We start from the raw sequence: 22,953 nt of genomic DNA on the forward strand, positions 1-22,953 counted from the left end.
TCGCTGATAATTGGTGAAAGGGCGATTAAACCCAAAGTTATTTATGACCGCTATCTCGATCCTGTTAGCGGATACTCTGAGGCACAATTAAAGGAATCGGTAAGAAGTGACAAACTCGCTATCAGATTTCTCTGCTACTTTCGTGAATTACTTATTTTGTTTAAGCATATTGTAAGAAATACGTTGTAGAAAATAAGTCAAACAATTGCTCTTGGTCTATCTTTGATCTCATATCTGTTTGCTGCCTTCTGAATTACTATTTTTAATGAATTTTTATAATTTTTCATATTCGAACGTGTTGCATTGAGCGGGCGAGACAGATCAGTAAAGAGGACTCTAGCGGCACTTGTCGGAAGTATCTCGAGGACGAGTCTAGTGTGCTGTATTTCCCGGCCTTGTGTATCTCGTAGGCAACAGTCTTGCTATAGTCTGTCTATAGTCCTCTTTCTAGCACTTAGATGCTGTACTATTCTCTCTTAAAAAAAAAAAAAAAAAGATCATTTTGCGGTTTTGTACTTTCCCGGCCAGATGGCCGATGTTGGCAATGCTGGATTCGTTATTCATGTTGTACCTTCGGCTTGTTTGCTTCCGGTTGCCCGTATGTTTTGAAATTACCTGTATAATCATTCTCTTGGGTAATTGGATCTTTATTCTTTTCTTTGACGATGTGGAAATCGACCCAAGAACATCATAATTGTTGAGTGTTGACGTTCTTAACCCGCCAAACGACATGTATCTTTAGAAATGTTATTTTAATTCATTACGAATATTTGAGTAATTAAACGTCGATGGCTGCGGGAATGTCTACTACCATACTGTTTGCAGGTGTTATCAATCAATTTCAAACGATTCCATGAACTTTGCCTGCAAGACACTTATAACGTATTTCATGAAGCTGCTTAAATTCACTATCTCGGAGACTGAGGTGAGGTTATTAGTAGACTCACTCGTTGTGTTAATAGGTACTTTTACTGGCAGATGGAGTTTGACTTACGTCTGGGATAAACTTGGGGAGAGAAAACTATTATGTTAATCCGAAGCTGCTGAATGCACCCATAGTTTGGCTCGCGTTTATCTAATTTCCTAATGTATATGTTTGGTTGGGATATTGTGTGATTTATATTTAATTACTCCCAAAAACTACAGTGTCAACCACCTTAATAGTACACCTGAGTGAAAGTGAGAACAGTGTAATCTGTAGGTTATATGCTATATAGAGGTGACAGGAAAAAACTGAAAGTAAGTATAAAAGTGCCAAAGAAATTGATGTGTCAGTTTAGGGCCTAATTTCTTTTTGCTTAATTTTCATTTTTTTTTTTTTTTAAGTCGAGTTACCAGTATATATTTTAAACTACTTTCCATTTCTGATAAGAGATTAGGCTAGCAGGAGTTCTTTTAGTTCGTAAATGTTCCGTTTTTTATTGTGCCGTAGTTTTTAAGCAGCCCATAGGATACGAATTTTATCCTGTTTCTATTCTTTTCTCTTTTTAGTTTTGCAAGTTGACACCAATTACTCTCTCATTGACTTACTAGGCTTAACACAAAATGGGATTTCTGTCAGGGCAATCTCCCTTAACCTTCAGCAGTCCCCTGCCTTAACAAGGCGGCAGTTTTTTTTAGTGAATTTATGTGGCATTTCGTCCAGTGTAGCCTCCGTGGCTCAGGCGGCAGCGCGCCAGCGACTCACCGCTGGTTTCTGTGGTTCAAATCCCGGTCACACTATATGAGATTTGTGCTGGACAAAGCAGAGGCGGGACAGGTTTTTCTCCGGGTACTCCGGTTTTCCTCTGTCGTGTTTCATTCCAGCAACACACTCCAATATCATTTCATCTAACATTTATTAATCATTGCCCCAGAGGAGTGCGACAGGTTTCGGCAGCTGGCACATTTCCTATCCTCGCGCTAGATGGGGGCTTCATTCATTCCATTCCTGACCCGGTCGAATGACTGGAAACAGGCTGTGGATTTTCATTTTCTTGTGGCATTTCCTCTACACAGGTTTCACTCAACCTCTTAAGGAGAGCTCCGCCCGTAGTCGTTGATTCATCATTAGTTTGCTAGGTTTGGTATTAGCCGCCTGACAGTCGCAGGTTGTATCGTGTACTGTCACATACGGTAGCAGGTTAGAAGCCTTCTCTGGGACAGCTAGATTCCAATACTAGCCAAACGAACATGTTATCAAGCTTACTTCTTGCCCATAACAACCTATGGCCTTGAAACTTGTATCATCACAGACAGAGATAAAAGTAAACTCCAAGCTGCAGAAATGAAATTCCTCCGGACAATGCTACAAAAATCCAGGAGAGATAAGGCCCAGAACGAGAGGATTCGCCAGGAGATTCAAATAAGAGAATCGTTATGTAATACCATAATCAGATCAAGAATGAAATGGTATGGCCATATAAGTCAAGCAAGATCTAGAACATAGAGGAGTGGATTGGAACAAAGTACAGGAAGAACAATGGTACCTGAATCGACTGAATTGGCGAGTGCTCTTACACCGCACCTGGGCAACTGGAGACGGTTAACTCATGTTGATGCTATTCTTTTCCCATGGTAATTTAAGAAAAGTATCTTTTTCGTATATTTCCATTCAGTCTGCAGTTACTTGAGGAACTAATAAATTTGTTCCTGTATTCTGTATGAAAATCATCGCTACAAAGTACAGCAATATTTATATTTAGCACTAAAGCGTATTCATCTTTTCCCCTGTCACATATACTGTAGATAACGTACAGATTACACTGTTCACGTGGGGGTACTATTGACACCATCGTTTTTGGGATTCTTATTTTTGATATGATTTTTAATTTCATGTTTAATGTTAATGTTTTTCTGAATATATTGCTTTAACTTTATGTAAAGTCTAATAAAAGCTAATACCATTATTAAAACAGATTAAAAACATAAGAGCAAACTATCGTTTATAAAGCAATTGTTTTTTTTAAATTGATGATCTCAATTTTTTGTTTTGAGCCAAGAGTGGTAAAACTCGAGAGTGGCTTGGCTAGTGTATGGACTAAGCAATACATAATTTTTTGAGATGCTAAATTTAGTTCTTTTGAAACAGATTAGGCCTATGTATTATTTTACACTCTCCTGTTTACACTATTTATTAAGTTTTAATATCACTTTCCTTCCATTAAAATTAGATTGGGCTGATGACCTTGATGTTAGGCCCCTTTAAACAAGAAGCATCGAAAGTAGATCATGTGGGTACCCTCCCCAACCACTCTCCTTGTTCTTCTCATCCTGTTTTTTTTAGGGCTTGTATAGCCTACTTCGGTTTTCAGAATTGTGTTAAATGAATAATATTACGGTAATATACATTCTTGGGTATATCCATATCAAATTAAAAAAATCAATGAGTTCCACATCACCTGATTATTATTACATTTGGTGTGCTGAATACTTAAATGTGCAATAAGAAAATCTGCTAATCTTAGATTATTATGTTGATAGTTTAAAAGTTATGCAGCATTAAAAACGTCAGTTTTCTTTTTTAACAAAACAAATTTGTTTTGAAATGGCATTTGCTACTTTCCTAAAAGCATAAAGAGCTGTGGAAGTTCTCATTTAAATCCTATTTCTTTGGTCTTCCATTAATATTATTATTATTATTATTACTATTATTATTAAAGCAACTTTATTGTGGCGATGTTAGGGCTCCTGGCCCTTTCTTACACTTAACCACTTCATGTATATAATGAGTACAATACTAATTTACAATATAATTTTTACAATTTTACAGTGTAAGAATTTCAACAATTTACATTTTATTTATGGTAACAGTATAAAAACTGAAATGCCCTAATTTAACCATATTAAATCTTTACAACCTAAAGCATAAACGAAACTAACTAAAGTGTCACTAACTAGGCTAAAGTAAGTAAAGTATAACTAAAGTATAAAGTGCACCTTTTAGTGATATATGGACACCCGTGCTGAATCGGTCGAACTCGGTTATCTTCGAGATTCGTATTGGCAACCTTTGAAACACAAATTAAGAATCGCTTATGCATCACTGTGCGACATCTGGCATACACTTTACGTTCTCGTACTGTTGTTGTTTACACACCAAAGCCAAACTATAGAATTCATGCTAGGAACAAGATTCGCATCGAGAAATGTTATGTAATGTTATATAGCCTAATGTGCGTGTGACACAGTTGTTGGCTTAAGATATTAAAGGTTTAGAAAATTCATATAGATCGATCATATTACTGGAACCGGCAGTGCTCCCTCCTTACTCCTCAGTCCAGTACAAAAAACTATCACTAATAAGTGTGCGAATAATACAAACTGGAACATGTTACAATAAACAAAACCATATTCACTGTCGTCCACATTCAGTGCGCAGATATTAACCCCTGAGAAAATTCAGCCGTCTCAAGGTTTTGTCCCCTGATACTAACGACTCCTTTTCCTTCTCCATCTTCTCTTGTTGTCACCACTGTTTTGCTCTTCTCCACATTGATTTTCATACCATATTTCTCACTATTGTCATTTAAAGCTTCTAGTGGGATTTGCACTTCTGTATCTCACTGGGCGAGTTGGCCATGCGGTTAGGGTCGTGCAGCTGTGAGCTTGCATCCGAGAGATAGTGGGTTCGAACTCCACTGTCGGCAGCCCTGAAGATGGTTTTTCATGGTTTCCCATTTTCACACCAGGCAAATGCTGGGGCTGTACCTTAATTAAGGCCACGGCCGCTTCCTTCCCACTCCTAGGCCTACCTATCCCATCGTTGCCATAAGACCTATCTGTGTCGGTGGGACGTAAAGCAAATAGCAAAAAAATATTTAAAAAATGCACTTCTGTATTGTTGACTCACCCGATCACTATATCATCTGCAAACAACAATATTTTCATATCCCCCTCTGTATTTTGCCTTTTTTCCTTTAGAATTTCATCCATAACCATTATAAACATAAGTGGAGACAATACACTTCCCTGTCTTAGTCCAGTTCGCTTTCTAAACCAATCTGATCTCCCCACTGGAGTCTGGATACAACTGGAACAATTCTTATACATTGCTTTCACTGGTTCCATTGATTGCCTTCCACATCCTTTTCTTTTCAGGATTTCCCACACCTTTCCTCTATTAACACTATCCAGGGGCAGCCGTACCTTATGTGCTGAAGTGCTGCAGCACATTGCCTATTTGAAAAATAAATTACTTTAAAAATATTATCTGCAATCAAATACAGTGCATTGAAAAAGACGTCAGCCAAAGAATAGGAAATTATTCAACTCCCCTCACAACCAGGTAACTAGTCATGTGCTTCACACCGGGTGGCTGTGCTGGGCTGTGCGATCACAGCTCAGCAAGAATTTCTAAAGCTTTTAGCCGGAAAGTAGGAACTCTGCCTTTTGCGCATGCGTGCCCAACTTCTCCGATAGGCTGTGGAAACAACAGCCTAGACATCACTTCACAGTGATTCTTCGTTTGACCACAGAGACGCAGCACTAGTCGCACTTGCATTACGACCGAAATAAGAACGTGGCAGGTGGCACCGTCTTGACTTATCGGTAGTATTTAAGAGGGGATCGCTCAAAGCAAACGAGAAAACAAAGTACTGTAGAGCTGTTCGTGCCAGGTCTTTTAATACCAAAGAGGATAGAATACTCCCAACTTGCCTATTCCATAGCCACCTTTGTAAATTGATGAACTATAAAAATTGAATTTTTTATGTTGTCAAAATAAAGACATGATATTGTGATTTTCTTTAATAAAAATGTCTAGTTTATTAATGTCACTATATAAACATAACATGTAATATTGCATTACGACATTGCTGGTTTTATTTCAATGATTTTGGTAACATTGAGAAGTTCTTTTTTTGCGCACTTACACCAAGTGTTTGAGTTAGTGAATATTTTGCCATTGCAGGTGTTATTGTGTGTTTAATTATATAGTTTTATAGTTTTTTTATGAGGGATATGTATATGTGTTGGGGTGGTTTGCATGCTTCTCAGTGTGGAAAACTAAGTGGAGGGCCTCTTGAAAACCGCATACCAGTGTGTTTCTCAATAATTTTATTGTTTGGAGGGGGGATGGGTTACAGCACACAACTGATTTTATGCACCAGCTGCTACTGACACTATCGTATGCCTTCTCTAGATCAAGGAATGTCATCATCAGATCTTTTCCATATTCCCACTGTTTTTCCATCAGTAATCTCATGGTAAATAGAAGATTCTATTGTTGACCTGCCCTGTCAAAATCCGTACTGCTCTTCTTCTAAATTTCCTTGTACCGGGCGAGTTGGCCGTGCGGTTAGGAGCGCGCAGATGTGAGCTCGCATCCGGGAGATAGTGGGTTCGAACCCCACTGTCGGCAGCCCTGAAGATGGTTTTCCATGGTTTCCCATTTTAACACCAGGCAAATGCTGGGGCTGTAATTTAATTAAGGCCACGGCTGCTTCCTTCCCATTCCTAGGCCTTTCCTGTCCCATCGTCACCATAAGACCTATCTGTGTCGGTACGACGTAAAGCAAATAGCAAAAAATTTCTTTGCACCCTTCCTCTCATCCTTCTTTCTGTTATTCTCTCCAGTATTTTGGCTACTTGTGACTAGAGTGCGATTCCTCGATAATTGTCACATACCTTCCTCCCACCTTTCTTAAATACTGGTATTATTACACCTTGTTACCAGTCATCAGGTACTTGGTTTTTCTTCCATATACACCTCAGCAGCCTATATAAGCCATGTAGACCTATAGGTCCTGCTGCTTTTATTATTTCCACACCTATTTAATCCATCCCTGCTGCTTTTCCTGTTTTCGTTTGTTTTAACAGTGATTTCCATCTCTGCCATTGCAATCTCCATTTCTGGATCGTCCACATTTACCACTAGTCTCTCTTCTGGATCATTTCTCACATTACCGGGCGAGTTGGCCGTGCGGTTAGGGGCGCACGGTTGTGAGTTTGCATCCGGGAGATAGAGGGTTTGAATTCCACTGTCGGCAGCCCTGAAGATGGTTTTCCATGGTTTCCCATTTTCACACCAGGCAAATGTTGGGGCTGTACCTTACTTAAGGCCATGGCCGCTTCCTTCCAACTCCTAGGCCTTTCCTATCCCATCGTCGCCATAAGACCTGTGTGTCGGTGCGACGTAAAGCCACTAGCAAAACAATTTCTCACATTCAGGAGTTTATCAAAATAGTCCTTTCACATATTCTTTATCTCCTATGGGTCTGTTATTACATTTCCACTCTCATCCTTCACTTGTTTTGTGTAGATTTTTTATTTTATCTCATTGTTTATCAATCCATACAACATCCTTTTTCCACCATTTACATCCTTCTCCACTCTTGTGTGAATCTCTCCTAATATTTTTTCTTTTCCTCATTAACCACTTTTTTACACTTAGGCCTACTTTAAATTTCCTGATACTTAATCTTACTTCCTCCTTATCTCTATTCCATTCTTCCCATGCTTTCTTCTTTTGTTTAACAATCTCCTTCACCTTTTCATTCCACCAGGGTGTCTCCTTTTCCTTCACTCTCACCTTAGTTCTGCCACAAATAATCTCTGCACAGCTTACAAATGTGTTTTTAAATTTGGTCCATTCTTCTTCTACACTTTCTATTTCTGATATAGGGAGGTGCTGTTTTAATTTCTCCTGAGTTCTTTTATCTTTTAATTTCCATACTTTGTGTTATTTCTTTTATTCTCACAATTTTACCTGTTTTCAGTTTTGCTACCATTACTGTCTGGTCTCCATCAAATGCCTCACATGGTAATACTATTGCATCCATTAACCTATAATTAGTCACTCACGGAGATTTCCTCCGGGCCGATTACATTTTGCACGGTGCTGAACTTCCCATTTGAACTGCGGGTCTCCCCATCCCTATACCCTTCTCCTTGTTCATTTGGACTCGTCCTGTCAGCATTTCTACGAGGTCGTGCAACCTGTGCGCGAGTGTGGGATCATTATTGTGACTAATGAGATTACCTGGACGTTTCATCCGTGCGCGATTAAGTAAATTACCTCATATTTTAGTGCATAATTATTTATTTTGGAGGTCGATGACCTTGTTTTGTTTTTCTAAACTTATTTTAGAAAAATATTATTTCATATTTCATGTAATGTGATCGTCGTAGGGCGAGTCTCACGAATTTAATATCATAAGATCATTCGACATAGTTAGGGTCTACATTATTCTGATTTTAGATCAAACAAACTGTGTAAAAATAACCTACAAGTACTTAGAAGGTTTTCTTTTAATTATACCTAAGAATACTCCAATGAACATGCCAAAACAACATCTCAAAGGACGAAAATGACGCGCATTTTCAACCCCGGAGGTTACCTCCGTGCGCGACTAGTAACGTAATAATTATCGCGCGACTAGACAAGGGTTAACTGTTTACGATTTATTTTCTCAACCAAAAAGTAATCGATAACTGTTTTTGTCCATCTTTCACCCCAGCCATATCTAGTGATCTTTCTACCAAGTGTTACCCATAATCATTCCATTTCTCTCACAAAAATCAATCAACTTAATCTCCCTCGCAGATAGGGTAGACTAATTTAGTGATAGAATAATCAAAGTATGTCTGAGCAAGGAAGGAGTGAAAGATTTCATCCACGTTCATTAAGGTGTCCCTCATCATCATCATCATCATCATCATCATCATCATCATCATCATGATTATCATTTCCCTTTATCCAGCTGTAGCCGGGTAGGGGCAAATATGGTTCCTCTCCACTTTCTTCGGTCTTTCCACCACTCCTCCTCCAACACTGTGTCCCAGTCCAGGTTTCTTTCTATAATGCTGCGTAGGATGGTATCCTTCCATCTCAATCGTGGTCGTCCGCGGCAAATTTTTTTTTTTTTTCATTTATTGAAACGCATACCCCGTTATTGTGTTTTAGTCTATTAGTTACCCAAGTACAGAATTCAACTTCCTACATTAATTTTAACCCGTGCCAACGGGCCTAAAAGTTTTAGAAAATAGCTGCTTAAAGGGTCTCTTAAATGTAGTTGTAGATGATCACTCAAAACAATTATTTTAGAGAAATATAAATCATGGAGGTGTTGCAAACAGCCAAGCTCATGGGGAGGAGGAAAATGATGTTGGTGAAATTATGCTTGAGGAAGTGGAAAGGATAGTAAATAAACTCCATTGTTATAAGGCAGCAGGATTAGATGAAATTAGACCTGAAATGGTGAAGTATAGTGGGAAGGCAGGGATGAAATGGCTTCATAGAGTAGTAAAATTAGCGTGGAGTGTTGGTAAGGTACCTTCAGATTGGACAAAAGCAGTAATTGCACCTATCTGTAAGCAAGGGAACAGGAAGGATTGTAACAACTATCGAGGAATCTCATTGATTAGTATACCTGGCAAAGTATTCACTGGCATCTTGGAAGGGAGGGTGCGATCAGTAGTTGAGAGGAAGTTGGATGAAAACCAGTGTGGTTTCAGACCACAGAGAGGCTGTCAGGATCAGATTTTCAGTATGCGCCAGGTAATTGAAAAATGCTACGAGAGGAATAGGCAGTTGTGTTTATGTTTCGTAAATCTAGAGAAAGCATATGACAGGGTATCGAGGGAAAAGATGTTCACCATACTGGGGGACTATGGAATTAAAGGTAGATTATTAAAATCAATCAAAGGCATTTATGTTGACAATTGGGCTTCAGTGAGAATTGATGGTAGAATGAGACAAGGCTGTAATCTTTCACCTTTGTTGTTCGTAGTTTACATGGATCATCTGCTGAAAGGTATAAAATGGCAGGGAGGGATTCAGTTAGGTGGAAATGTAGTAAGCAGTTTGGCCTATGCTGACGACTTGGTCTTAATGGCAGACTGTGCCGAAAGCCTGCAGTCTAATATCTTGGAACTTGAAAATAGGTGCAATGAGTATGGTATGAAAATTAGCCTCTCGAAGACTAAATTGATGTCAGTAGGTAAGAAATTCAACAGAACTGAATGTCAGATTGGTGATACAAAGCTAGAACAGGTCGATAATTTCAAGTATTTAGGTTGTGTGTTCTCCCAGAATACAGTGAGATTGAATCAAGATGTAGTAAAGCTAACGCAGTGAGCTCGCAGTTGCGATCAGCAGTATTCTGTAAGAAGGAAGTCAGCTCCCAGGCGAAACTATCTTTACATCGGTCTGTTTTCAGACCAACTTTGCTTTACGGGAGCGAAAGCTGGGTGGACTCAGGATATCTTATTCATAAGTTAGAAGTAACAGACATGAAAGTAGCAAGAATGATTGTTGGTACAAACAGGTGGGAACAATGGCAGGAGGGTACTCGGAATGAGGAGATAAAGGCTAATTTAGGAATGAACTCGATGGATGAAGCTGTACGCATAAACCGGCTTCGGTGGTGGGGTCATGTGAGGCGAATGGAGGGGGATAGGTTACCTAGGAGAATAATGGACTCTGCTATGGAGGGCAAGAGAAGTAGAGGGAGGCCAAGACGACGATGGTTAGACTAGGTTTCTAACAATTTAAAGATAAGAGGTATAGAACTAAATGAGGCCACAACACTAGTTGCAAATCGAGGATTGTGGCGACGTTTAGTAAATTCTCAGAGGCTTGCAGACTGAACGCTGAAAGGCATAACAGTCTATAATGATAATGTACGTATGTAATATAAATGAAAAGAGTAATTTATATAATGTTCTTCTTGTAATTAACAAAAAAGATACAATTTTTATAGTTATTCATTTGGATATTTCCTTTTCAAAGTCTCTTCCTGGGTAAATTTTTCTATGTTCTTGCACACAATGTAATAAGAACTGCTTCTGTCTTCATCTGCGGTAATCAAACCATGAAAGTCTGTCATTTGTTTAACAGCTATTTCAGCTGTGTCATTTACTGCTTTTAAGGTAGAAACCTTCTTTTTAGCTTCCACAAACGCCACGTTGTCTTTCCATGAAGATACAATTTCTTGAAGGAAAGCACTGTGAAGTTTCAGTCATGAAAATAAATCTTTACTCTTGACAGAAACAAAATCACTCAAAGATTTCCCTGAAACAAGATAAAAAATACTTGTAGTGCCTATAAATAAAACAAATTTCTAAATTAAATACCAGATTAAATCCTACTAGTCTACTACGGACCATATAGAGAGCCGGACATCTCTTCTTTCGATGGAACATATCTCTTTCCGGAATCACCAAAGCTTTTTTTTTGGTAAGTTTTGTACAATGTTTTGTTTAGTCTGCTCATCAACTTCATTATCAAAAATTGAAGGGATGGCTATTTCCTCTGACAAGTACCACAAGTGTTGACTGAACTTGTTTAAAGCCGCATTGGAAATCAACTTGTCAACTTTCTCGTAATCTTTTAAGGTCGTTAAAAAACAAAAATCGTGATTTGGCACTTTTATCGCCAAACTACATTCAAGCCAGGGCTTCACGAAAACTGCCACAATGAATAAACAAACATCTTGTAAAACTTGCTTGTCCTTAGCACTCATTTTAAACTGGGACTTCAGTAAACACATTTTTAAGGAGTAAACAGCTCTTGCTATCTATCGTACTTGATGCATTGCACCAGGAGGTCTGATTTTTATTTTATTTTTAATGTCTCCACCCAGCGTGCTCAATGAGCTCGCAGTAATCATCTTGTACAGTTTATTTTGCCAGCTCATTATTAAAAACAGGTCACCATATTTGCCTCACAGAGATGTTGGAGAAAATCAGTGCACGGTTCGATGGCACTAGGATTAATATTCTTCCAGTTGTCTCTAAACTTTTTGAACAGCGGAATATCAGGACTGCTAGTGATTTGTTGGATCTTTGATTCAAACACACTTTCGAGCACCAGTTCGTAAATATGATGGCGGCAAGGAAAGAGTAACAACTCTCTTTCTAGTTTTTGTTCTAAAGGCACACAAGCTCTGTTCAAGTGTCGTGTATTAGATGCCGTTGTATCACAGCACATTATTTGTACCTTATCATCCATGTTCCAGTCATGAAAGGCATTTGACACTGCTTTCGCTTGCTCTTTGCCGGAAGAGTTGTCTAACTTCGGCACAGCAAGAAGTTGTTCTTCCTTGTCACATGAAATAATAATTGGTAGGCGTTCTTCTTTAGAACTTCTTACGTCCAGAGCAGGTAACAATTTTCCATCCCAATGAACAGTAACTACTTCGGGCACGTTATTCTAAAAATCGGATTTAATGGATCTTGCTCTACCTTTTCTCATTTGTGTTCGAATGCATTGAATAGAAGATTTGTTGATAGGGTAATTGTCAGAACTAAGACCAAGTGCTTCTACTACAGACTGAATTATATTAACAGAATCTCTGATGCTTAGTTGACATCTGTCTAAAGTTGCAACTAATTTAGATGTGATAAAATCTTTTCTTCCTCTTCTTGTCGACGTAGCTAAAGAACTTACAGATTGAGATATGGATGGTAGAGATTCTTCTAGGCTTTCTTCAGAGCTTGTGGATTGTTCTTCTACGTCTTCATGTATATCAAAAGTCTGTAAAGTTGCAGATTCCAATGAGCTCGTGGAAGACATTTGCTTTAGTCTGTTTTTATCTTCTGCGAGTTTTCTCAGCCTGGCCCTTTCTTCAATATCAGCCAACTTTTTGTCAACACCCGGTAGGCACCCCGACTCTCTTTGCTTTTCCAAAATATTTTATCTTCTGCGATTTTTATTCTTTCAAGAGCATCAGCATGTGCGATATCGAATAAATTATCTAATTCAAGTTGAAAGTTCTCTTCGCGGCGCCTATGTAAATCCTGAATCTTCTTGCTATTTTTTTGCAGTTCTCGTCAGACCTGATAAAGATCCACTAACTTCTTAACACAATTAGGCACAGCTCTGGTAGGTATTCTAGCCTTTTCCAAGAATATATTGCACTCCCAAATGACAAGATTTGTGCTTTCACTAACAGTCAACTTAACCTCACGTATGTTGAAAAATAGAACTGCGAGAACTTGACGATTAGATGGTAATTTTGCGCCTGTTATTTGGTGATTTACTTCAACAACCAAGAAAATGCTTTTTTATTGCTCCTTAGTTCCACTGACATCTTCGAAATGGATTGCAGTGTAATATGTCCCGCTTATTCATTCGGAACACGCTTGTTAAGAAGTCTTTTTGCCATTTTAAATGTTGTTATTGTTCCATTGGGGCACAGTTTTCCCCCTCCCTTTTTCCTGTGAAGCTTGGAACACGTACAACATAGCTAACTGATTGCCTGTGTCCTAGCCATAAACCATCACCACCTCGTCTTTGTCCAGCCCAGCTCCATACCACAATACCATTGGCCCATTTCAGGGCCAAATAAACAGATTGAAAAAACTATTAAGTATGCAACCTTGCCATATCCCAGGTAATTGGCAGTAAAAAAACTGAAAAGGAGATAGGGAATTTGCCTTGGTCAGTACTAATTAAAAAAAAATTAATAAATGTTAATTAATCGTACATGTTCTGAGAACATATCATTCTCTTCTTCTTTTAAATCTAAGAATTTCATTTTCGTCCGTATTGAACTGAGAATGGAAGATAGGAAACTTAAAAGGGTCCACCTTTTCAATACAAAATTTTAAGTTTCCTATCTTCCATTCTCTTCTTCAGTGAAAGTTTTTCACAATTTCAAAGACTTGATTGAAATTAATTTTAATTTAAGATTAACTAACATATATTAAATACTATTGACAAGGTTGATATCTCCTGTTTTCACCTTAAGTAGTCAATACGGACCAATATAGACTAGGTATTAATACGGTCAAATTTATAGATCATTCAGAATTGCGGTAAATTCGGCAAGTTGCAAAAAGAACTAGATCGCAAGGGATGGGCGAAACCACCCGGTATACTGTTATTTTTATTACTAACGTAATAAGTAGAGAACAAACCACACTCTTTCTCTGTCTAGAACATCAAGGTATTTCATAAGCCAGAAAATATTTAAAACCCCCTTTGGGTGGGCAAAACAGATAAATACGCCCATGGTATTCCCTTGCCTGTCGTAAGGGGCAACAAAGGGATGATTACATGTGATTAGTGCCATCATGTGAGGAACACCATGAGTCGACTTTACTTGCGATTAGTATCGCTATGAGAGAAACACCATGGGTTTGTGATTAGTATCATCGTGGGTGGAACACTGGGTTTACAGTACCCGTGATTAGTACCACTATATGTGGTACACCATGGGTTTAGGTTGACTGTGATTAGTACCACTGAGGAACACCACAGGTCTGAGAAGCCTGTGATTGGTACCATTATGTGAGGAACACCACATGTCTGGGCATTGTCTGTGATTAGTATCACTATGTGAGGAACACCATGGGTCTGGGCTGCACCCATGATTAGTACCACAATGTGAGGAACACAATGGGTCTGTGTTGCCTATAGTGATGCCATTATGTGAGGAACACCATAGGCCTGTGTTACTTGTGACTAGTACAATACCTGTGCTTAGTACCGTTATGTGAGGGACACTGTGAATCTGCGTAACTACCATTAGTACTGCTACATGAGGAACACCATGGTTCTACCTTACCAGTGATTAGTGCCATTATGAGAGGCCGTTGATCTGGATTTTGGACTCCTTTAGACAACAAGAATCATCGGTTTAGGATTTTGCTTTGGAAGCAGTCCTTCATTCAGTTTATACTATTGTTTTAACTTAACCTTATGGGAAGGTGGGGCATTATGGGTCAGATCCACTGATTGTTTTAAGTTCATAATCATTGTTCATCATCTTTTTGAATTCTAGTCTGTGGATGGATATTTGAATTATTTTAACTTTCAATATTGTGAGTTGGATCTGCTGATTATTATAAATTCATTCTTCATCATCATGTTTTGAATTCTGGTCATTGGATGAATTTTGGAATTTTAATTGTCATTACATTTCGTCTCATCTCGTACCATTAGGGGACTATGACCTAGATGTTAGGGCCCTTTAAACAGCAATCACCATCATCATCAAAATAATTAAACATCTTTGTAGTTTCTTTTTTCTTGAAAAAAAAAAAAAAAGCCTTATATTTTGTAATGGTTAAGAAAATCAAACTGCTTCCTCCTCGTCCATAATCAACATAGTTCTTATTTGCAAACATGGGTAAAATTTTTGAATGGTGGATGCCAGCTGCTACCCATCTCAATTGGCAATAATGTTTAAATGTGTACGCATATACCCCATCAAATTCTAATCCTATATGCTGTAAAAGACCATTGGTGGTAAATTAATATACACGAGTCTAACCCCTTAACGGAAGCCAATAATTTGACATTTCGCATGAGTTCACCTGTATTACCCAGCATTCATCACAACACTGAATTGGTACCTACCATTTGATAGTTACCCCAACAAGTTGTCTCATTTGAATATCCCCAGTGCATTTTGATCACTGTATTATTTGAGAGTAAACTTTCTTCAGTTTTATCCCTGTTATTTCTGGGGTCACTGGAGCAACCCAGGCTCATTTTGATTTTGGCTGGGGTTTTAAATCTGGGTGCCTTTCCTGATGCCATATGATTTTTGAAGCTAAAATCCCAACCCAGGATCGAGCAGGATTCGAACCTCAGCCTTCTGAAAGGCAAGCTAGCAGCTAATGGTGCCCTATTACTTTTACCACCTGTAAATTATTTTATATGTAATTTGTTTAGTTCAAAATATACTCTTTTGGGTTTATATTTTCCATGGCATATTACAGTAGTATAAATTTAAGGATTGTTCACTGGAGACCATGGGAACACAAGAGAGGCATTGGAAGACCCCAGAAGAGATGGCTGGATGACATAAAGCTGTTGGCTGGAACACGCTGGTTCCAAGTAGCTGAAGACCGAAGACAATGGAAGCATATGGATGAGGCCTAAATCTAGCAGTGGATTGAAATATGTTAGAAAAGAAGAAGAAGAAGAGTCTTATCGTTCGCTTTGTAATAGAATCATTGTTCAGTGAAATATCTCTTGTATGGATATCGAAGGACATAATAATTTGTCCGCATCTGGGATGTGCCCTGTACAGGGAGGGGTTACCCAATCTAACTGTGTATTTATAACATGCATTACATATGTACACTTTTTAAATAAAAATTGATTACTTTACTGGAAATGCATTTTTCCATTTTTCATCACAGTTTCATTAGTATGTAGTCTTCCTGTTGCAAATTTGTACTTATTTGTGTCTTTCCTACATATAATTCATCTGTAAGTATCAGTATGCACTGCATGTAGTTTTTTTGGGCACTTCAAATTTTTTGAGAATTGTCAAAACATTATGTTTAGATGCCATGGCACCAAATAACTGACAAATGAGTAAAGAAAATAAGAAAGTTGCAGTATTAGTTGAATTGACCATGGTAACAAGACTTTGTACCATCAGCCAGACATTTTCTTTACGTGCCTGTTTACAGCTAATTGTACGGGAGGGCTAGGCAGATGGCCTAGCAGGTAGAGTACTAGTGTGGAGTCCTTACTATCTTACCAATACAGTACATTTCTGTACAGTCTTCGATACTAATTTTTCTTTCTCAGTTCTGCCCATAGTCAAGAGATAAAGTAAGCTTTATGACTATCAAACAGCTCTCTATGTTTGTATCTGAGTGTGTCTGTAAAAATAAGTTGATTTTATAGTTATTTCTTTATTGTTTCATTTGGGACATAAAAGGCTGTATGGTATGTATTTCAGAAGTGTCCCAGAGGAGAGGTATCACTGTACATTGGATTGGATTTTGTGTAGATGGTACATAAAGGAGCTCATTAGTCAGACAGGCATTTTGTAACTAATACTTTTTTTTACTATTTTTATTTCAAAAAACAGTTACAATACATAAAATCTTTTGGTCAGGTATGAAGTAGTATTAATGTGTGGAACTAAATGTACCGGTATAGAATTCCTTCTTTTTTTTTTACAATTGTTTTATTTATTTGTAATTATGATGATGATGATCATAAAGTAGATGGGTGATGAACAGAAACCTCATGATTTAGATAGATAATTTATTTATTCTGGGTAACTTAGGGACAGTTGTCCTTATATTATACTTAACCAGTATCAGAATCAGGTAGATAACTAATTACATATTGTTAAAAAGTAACCCATCATAAACTGTGTAGAACTATTGAACTATAGCTAACAGTACCTACTTGTACATTCAAATTACACCTAATAGGTAAAGTTTTGACATTAACAAATCATGGTCTACAGAATTAAATGCCTTGCTGAAGTCGAGGAGGACCATTAGTGTCGTCTATCTTTCGTCCATAGCTTGTCTTATGTCGTCAGTCAGTTTAAGTAAGGCAGTGCATGATTGCTTGAAAACCCTGATTGAAATGTGTCTAGAGTATTGTTTTCACCCACATAAGTTATGATTTGATTGTAAACAATGTACTCTACTCCTTTAGCTACTGTTGAAATTATGTTAATGGATCGGTGGTCACCGGTGTCCATTGGGGTTTGAGTCTTTGCTAATGGACGTATGAGGGCCATTTTCCACATCGCAGGGTACACACCATACTGTAAGGAATAATTGTAGGTTAGTGCAGGGATGATTTTTGTCTAATATTTTCCGCAGCATTACTCTACCAATAGCATCAACTCTAATAGCATTTTATTTTTTTCCAGAGGGCATCTCTTCGTGCTTTTGATGTAATTATTCTTGGTTTCTGCCTTTTCTGTTTAGAATGGCCATATCTTATTATTTATAATAGAATTTTTTTTAAATTCCCTTTCTTTCTAGACATGATACCATCTACCAAGGAAAGGAAGAAAAATGCTGGCTTTTTCCGTCTTTGTTATGACGGTTTATGCAGACGACAAAATTTGATGCCCCTTTCAGGAGTGAAGGCACATCTGACAAAAAATACTTTGGATTTTAATGGGGATAGAGTTAAGTTAGAAGAATGGGGACCAATTCTTTTGGCCCTTGGTCTTGATAGAAGCCTTCACTTCATTGCTATTAGGAGTAGACATCCAGCCAGAAAAGGTGAGAATCGTAATTTATAATATTTTAAAAGTAATTAATGTGCTTGGTATTAGTTATTGCTTATAAGTCATATTTTATCTTATATAGTTTGGTGTTAGTAAAGAAGTTTTGATTAAAACATATGATATTGGTTGGTGTGATTCAAATATCGAGTGGCAGGCATGTGTATGGTGGAAACCAGCTGTGGACCATAAGCATAGGTCCACTAAAGTCGTAGAAACTCTGTTGCAATGTCAATGTGTACAGGTAGCATGTGGTATCAAGTCTTTCAGAAATTAAGAAGCTGGTGAACAGGGCCATCCCAGTGAATCATGGAAATCGCTTACTGCCATGCGCACATGGAACTACTCAAAAGAAACTGTTCACTGATCAGGGTTGCCAGCAACCTGGAAAGTGGTGGTGGTGGTGATTATTGTTTTAAGAGGAAGTACAACTAGGCAACCATCCTGTATAAACCTGGAAAGTCAGGGGAATTCAGGGATTGTCAGGGAATTACAAAATTGTCAGGAAAGTCTTTTAAAAATTGGCGTGTGTCAGGGAAAGTCAGGTAAGTTGACTCAAATTTGTTATGTGTCAGGTAATTTATACTGATGACAGGCTGCAACCTGTGAACCCGTTGAAGTGAGGAAAATTGATTAATTGATGAGGTATGTTGAATTTTATTTTAAAAATTAAAATTGTACATGTTTTGGGCTATAGCAGCATTCAAACAAGACGAGTTTGTTGAAATGCTGAACAGTGTGTGACGGCTCTGACCCTACCAAGCTGTACAGGTATATTTTTATCTGAACAAGGTATCTTTACATTGCTGAGATAAATGTATTTGTGTTTTGATATAGTTTTTGTGTACAATTAACATGCTTTTCTTTTATTTCAGATTAGGCCTATGCATTAAATAAGATGTCAAGAAAAACAACTTCCAGCTATCCGTGGCTGGATTCAACCCTTAATCCAGAGTTTGTAGATTGGCTCAGTGTGTACCGGACAATAAATATGGGACACCAGGCAATTCATTCACATAGAACTGTACCAAAACACACTCAGCTTCAGAATATTAAATCAAGACAGCCATCATTGTCATAAGTTTTTGTCAAACCTAGTGCTAGATCAACAGAATTAAGAAGTGTAGCTACTAGTTCAACAGAAACAAGAAGTGTAGATATTGGACATGGATCTCTTGATAATGCTGCTGTCAAACCGTGTGTTAGTTCAACAGAAAGAGTAAAGACTGAGGCAGGGATAGAAAGTGGAAAGTCAGTACACTGTGCTACTTCTTATTTTAATACAGATGAAGTAGCCAAAGCAGTAATTTTATGGGCATTAGAAGTTGTTGCTAGTAAATACAAAAGAAGTTCATGTGCAGATTATGTGATACATTTAAAGTTTTATTCTCAGATAGTGCAATTGCATCAAAATTCACCTTTGGTTTAAGTAAGTGTTCCTACATGATTAATCATGGTATTGCATCACATTTCAGTGAGTTATTAACAGACAGTTTGAAAACTTGTGAGGACTATGTAGTTTCTTTTGATGAGTCGCTCAATAAGGTAACACAACAAGGACAAGTGGATCTCATAGTCAGATTTTTTGATACCCAACACTCACAAAGTGGTTTCTAAATATTGGAACAGTGTTTTTCTGGATCGTGCTACTGCCCAAGATCTGCTGCAGAGATTTAATCATGGACTTCAACCTCTTCAAAGAAAAAACTTGTTGCAGGTCTCAGTGAATGGGCTTAATGTGAACTTCAGCTTTCTCAGGAAGCTTGAGGTGGAAATGGAGACAGAAAATTCTGATGGGAAAAAGTTATTGAATCTGGGAGTGTGTGGTTTGTATATCATCAATGGAGCTGTTAAAACAGGTTTAATGACTGTAAATTGAGAGCATAACTCATGCCTGTGTAACATGTATTATTTATTCCAAGATTCACCAGCTTGCTGGGCCCAGTTCTCTGCAGTGACTGGTAGTACAGTGTTCCCACTGAAGTATTGTAGGCCTACAGTACGATGGCTTGAAAATGTTCATTGTCGGGAACGAGCCTTAGAAGTATTTCACCATATCAAGGCATATGTTGCAAATGTAAAGTTACCAGAAAGTAAGTCCTGTAAAAATATTAAAGAACAAATCCAAGACCCTTTAATAAAATGCAAACTAGCATTTTTCAAAACCATTTCTTTGGAATGTTGTGAACCTTTTCTCAGGCGATTTCAAAGTAACAAATCGCTTGCTCCATTTTTTGTACTTCCATCTGAATGAATCTGAATGAAGTTTGATGAATCGCTTTGTCAAGCGTAGTAAAATGCAAATGTCATTGATATTAGGAGTGTGATTTTGCTTGATCTATAAGACCCAACAAACTTAATTGAGGTAGGTAAATTTGATGTTGGATTTAGTACGAAAAAAGTATTTAAAGAACTAAAATTCTTGGTTTTAAACACAGATGTCAGAAAGTATTAGTTGTGAGAAAACTGTTGCATAATAGTCATTTAAAGTATAGATTAGTGAAAGGTCTGTGTTGCATGAAGCTAACAGAATAACTGAAAATGTGGCCGATAGGGCTAAAGCACAATACATTTCTCTGTGTTGTGAATCAAAGGAAGCTTTGGTAATATATTCAAAGAATATATCCCCATATCTGATGATAGTATTGGGTTTAGATATTTTCTTTGCTGACATTTTAGCAGAAAACAAACAGTATAGTGCACTTTGGCAAGTAATAAAGCTTTGTCGTATAGTGTCTCATGGAAATGCTGCTATGGAGAGTGGCTTTTCTATAAATATAGAAAACATGCATGAGGAGTCAATTATTGCACAAAGACAAGTGTATGATTCCATTTTGTACTATGGAGGTGTCAGATGCGTACCAATTAATCAAAGAAGAGGACAGAAACAAAAAAGGTGAGAAACAAAGATTAAGTGATGAAATAAAGTTGGAAGATGAAAAGAAAGTTCAATGATGCTGTCACAAGAATGTGAAGCCAGAATTGAAGATAAAATATGCCTACTTGAAACCAGAACATTTTTTGTGTAATTTTGTTGTACTGCATTTTTTTTACATAATTACCAACATTGTATGATAATTAGTAATTTTAATAGTAATACAGTAAAACCTTGTTAATTCAAAGTCATTGGGGCGTAAAAATCGGACTTCGAATTACGTGATTTCAAATTGACCGCCAACGCATACTTCGGAAATACCAACCCTTGCGGCGTCACCGTTATTGCAAGCATTTAACTTTAATTCATGGTTTAAAGCTCTCAATAGCCATGGAAAAAACTATTTTCAAAATGTATCCAGCAAGGTGCATTTACAGTATTACAATAATGCACTTGGGTAACTCACTGGCAAACATAACCTCACGCAATGAAATCAGAAGAAAGAAAACATGATTGAAAGATGAGGAGAAATATAAACTGGCTCCCCTGTGCAAGTGCTTTATTCATTGGATTACTGCACTGTATGTATTTTAGATGCCTTGTGTTTGCACGGAAAGTACCCGATGCCCTTAAAATGTTGCGGCTTATCATACTTTCCTATGACGAGGGGAGAAAGTCTCTCGCTTCCGTCCACCTTACGACTATACTTGTACGATTTCCTGCCATGGCACTTCTAAGACCCATTAATGCATGCAATCACCTTGATTCTCAGTTTAAACTTTTCAAATGTCATGGAAAACACTTTCAGAAATGTATGCAAGAAGGTGCATTTACATTATTCAAATAATGCACTTGTATAAAACAATGGCAGAATATAACCTCACGCAACGAAAGGAAGAAAAACACGATTCAAAGACGAGGAAAAATTATGCTGGCTCCCCTGTGAAAATGCTTTATCTTTTGGATTACTGTACTGTTTGTTGCATTTTTAGATGCCTTGTACTGGCATGGAAAGTGCCCGACGCCCTTAAAACATAGTGACTTTTCGAACTTTCCTATGACGGGGGAAGGAAATCTCTCGCTTCCGTGTGCTCTGCATAGCAACACAGTACATTTCCCGGCTGGCAATTCTCTCCTTTAAAACCATAAGTCCGTTTGGCCTCAGCATTAAAAAAAATAAAACAAACAAACAATGCAGTTTCATCGGAATTGACAATATTGTTTGGTGCGTACGAATTGATTATAGGCCATGCTTTTTCGCCAACTGTCGGAATCACCAATGTTCGCGGACTCTACCTCTCCGCACACTGTCTGCTACATGATATTGTGGCATTCCTTAAAACGTCGAATACAAAATAATTATGATTCTACTCGAACATAGCAGATATGAAGCACACTGTAGACACACCGAAGTAGGTGGAAGTGCGCAAAGTTACCCCTGCACGTTCCAGAAGATGCGTTCTTTCATGATGCGGAGAAATTTTGAATTTAAATTACTCTGTAAAATACTATTATTTTTTTCTTCAAAATTTAAAGGAAGTTCCAAATTAAAAGTCTGAATTTTGGTAACGGGACCGACATTGTTCTTCGAATTACGAATTATCCGTATTTCAAAATAAATGATTTAAATAACATGCAAAACCGTACCTCATGTTTTTGGGAACGAGAGCTGCTTCGAATTAGGCGAGATTTTGAATTAACCGATTTTGAATTATCGAGGTTCTACTGTACTTTCATTATTCATGTATAAATAAAATGTATTAACACTTATTGTTATCTGGCAGATCATTATTAAATTGTATGTAATATACTGTTCAAAATTTTGTATTTCCTATTTGAGTAATAAATATTGTGTACAGGTTGGTGTTGGACAGCTAATGGGGGTGGAGGAGGTTGTTAAATATTTTGTCAGGGAAATGTCAGGGAAATTAGTTTGACTTTCTGGCTGGGAACCCTGCTGATGCAAATCACTAACCAGTCCATGATGAGTCAGAACCTTTGTAATTGAATGTGACTATGCAGACGCCACTACTAGTCACTAACCAGTGAGTAACGCATTGGTAATTAGTGGGAGGCTACTCGACCTGTCGATTAGCGAATTACTTGAGTCAACTAGTTTCTTGTCTTAAGCGTTGGATTGAATACATCAGT

At 37.7% G+C, this 22,953-nt stretch overlaps 1 protein-coding gene across 2 annotated transcripts in view; it reads left to right on the forward strand.

The window, feature by feature from the left end:
* Positions 1–631: 631 nt before the first annotated feature.
* Positions 632–22,953, forward strand: part of LOC136878996 (centrosomal protein of 78 kDa) — a 411,354-nt gene continuing 389,032 nt past the window's right edge. For both annotated transcript variants that reach the window (XM_067152670.2, XM_067152679.2), the window contains exons 1-2: positions 632–925; positions 17,680–17,925. In XM_067152670.2, the coding sequence (XP_067008771.1) occupies positions 17,682–17,925 (244 nt within the window). In that variant the 5' untranslated portion in view covers positions 632–925; positions 17,680–17,681. The remainder of the gene's footprint in view (positions 926–17,679; positions 17,926–22,953) is intronic.

This window comes from Anabrus simplex, chromosome 1, assembly GCF_040414725.1.
Source record: "Anabrus simplex isolate iqAnaSimp1 chromosome 1, ASM4041472v1, whole genome shotgun sequence".
Lineage (NCBI taxonomy): Eukaryota > Metazoa > Arthropoda > Insecta > Orthoptera > Tettigoniidae > Anabrus > Anabrus simplex.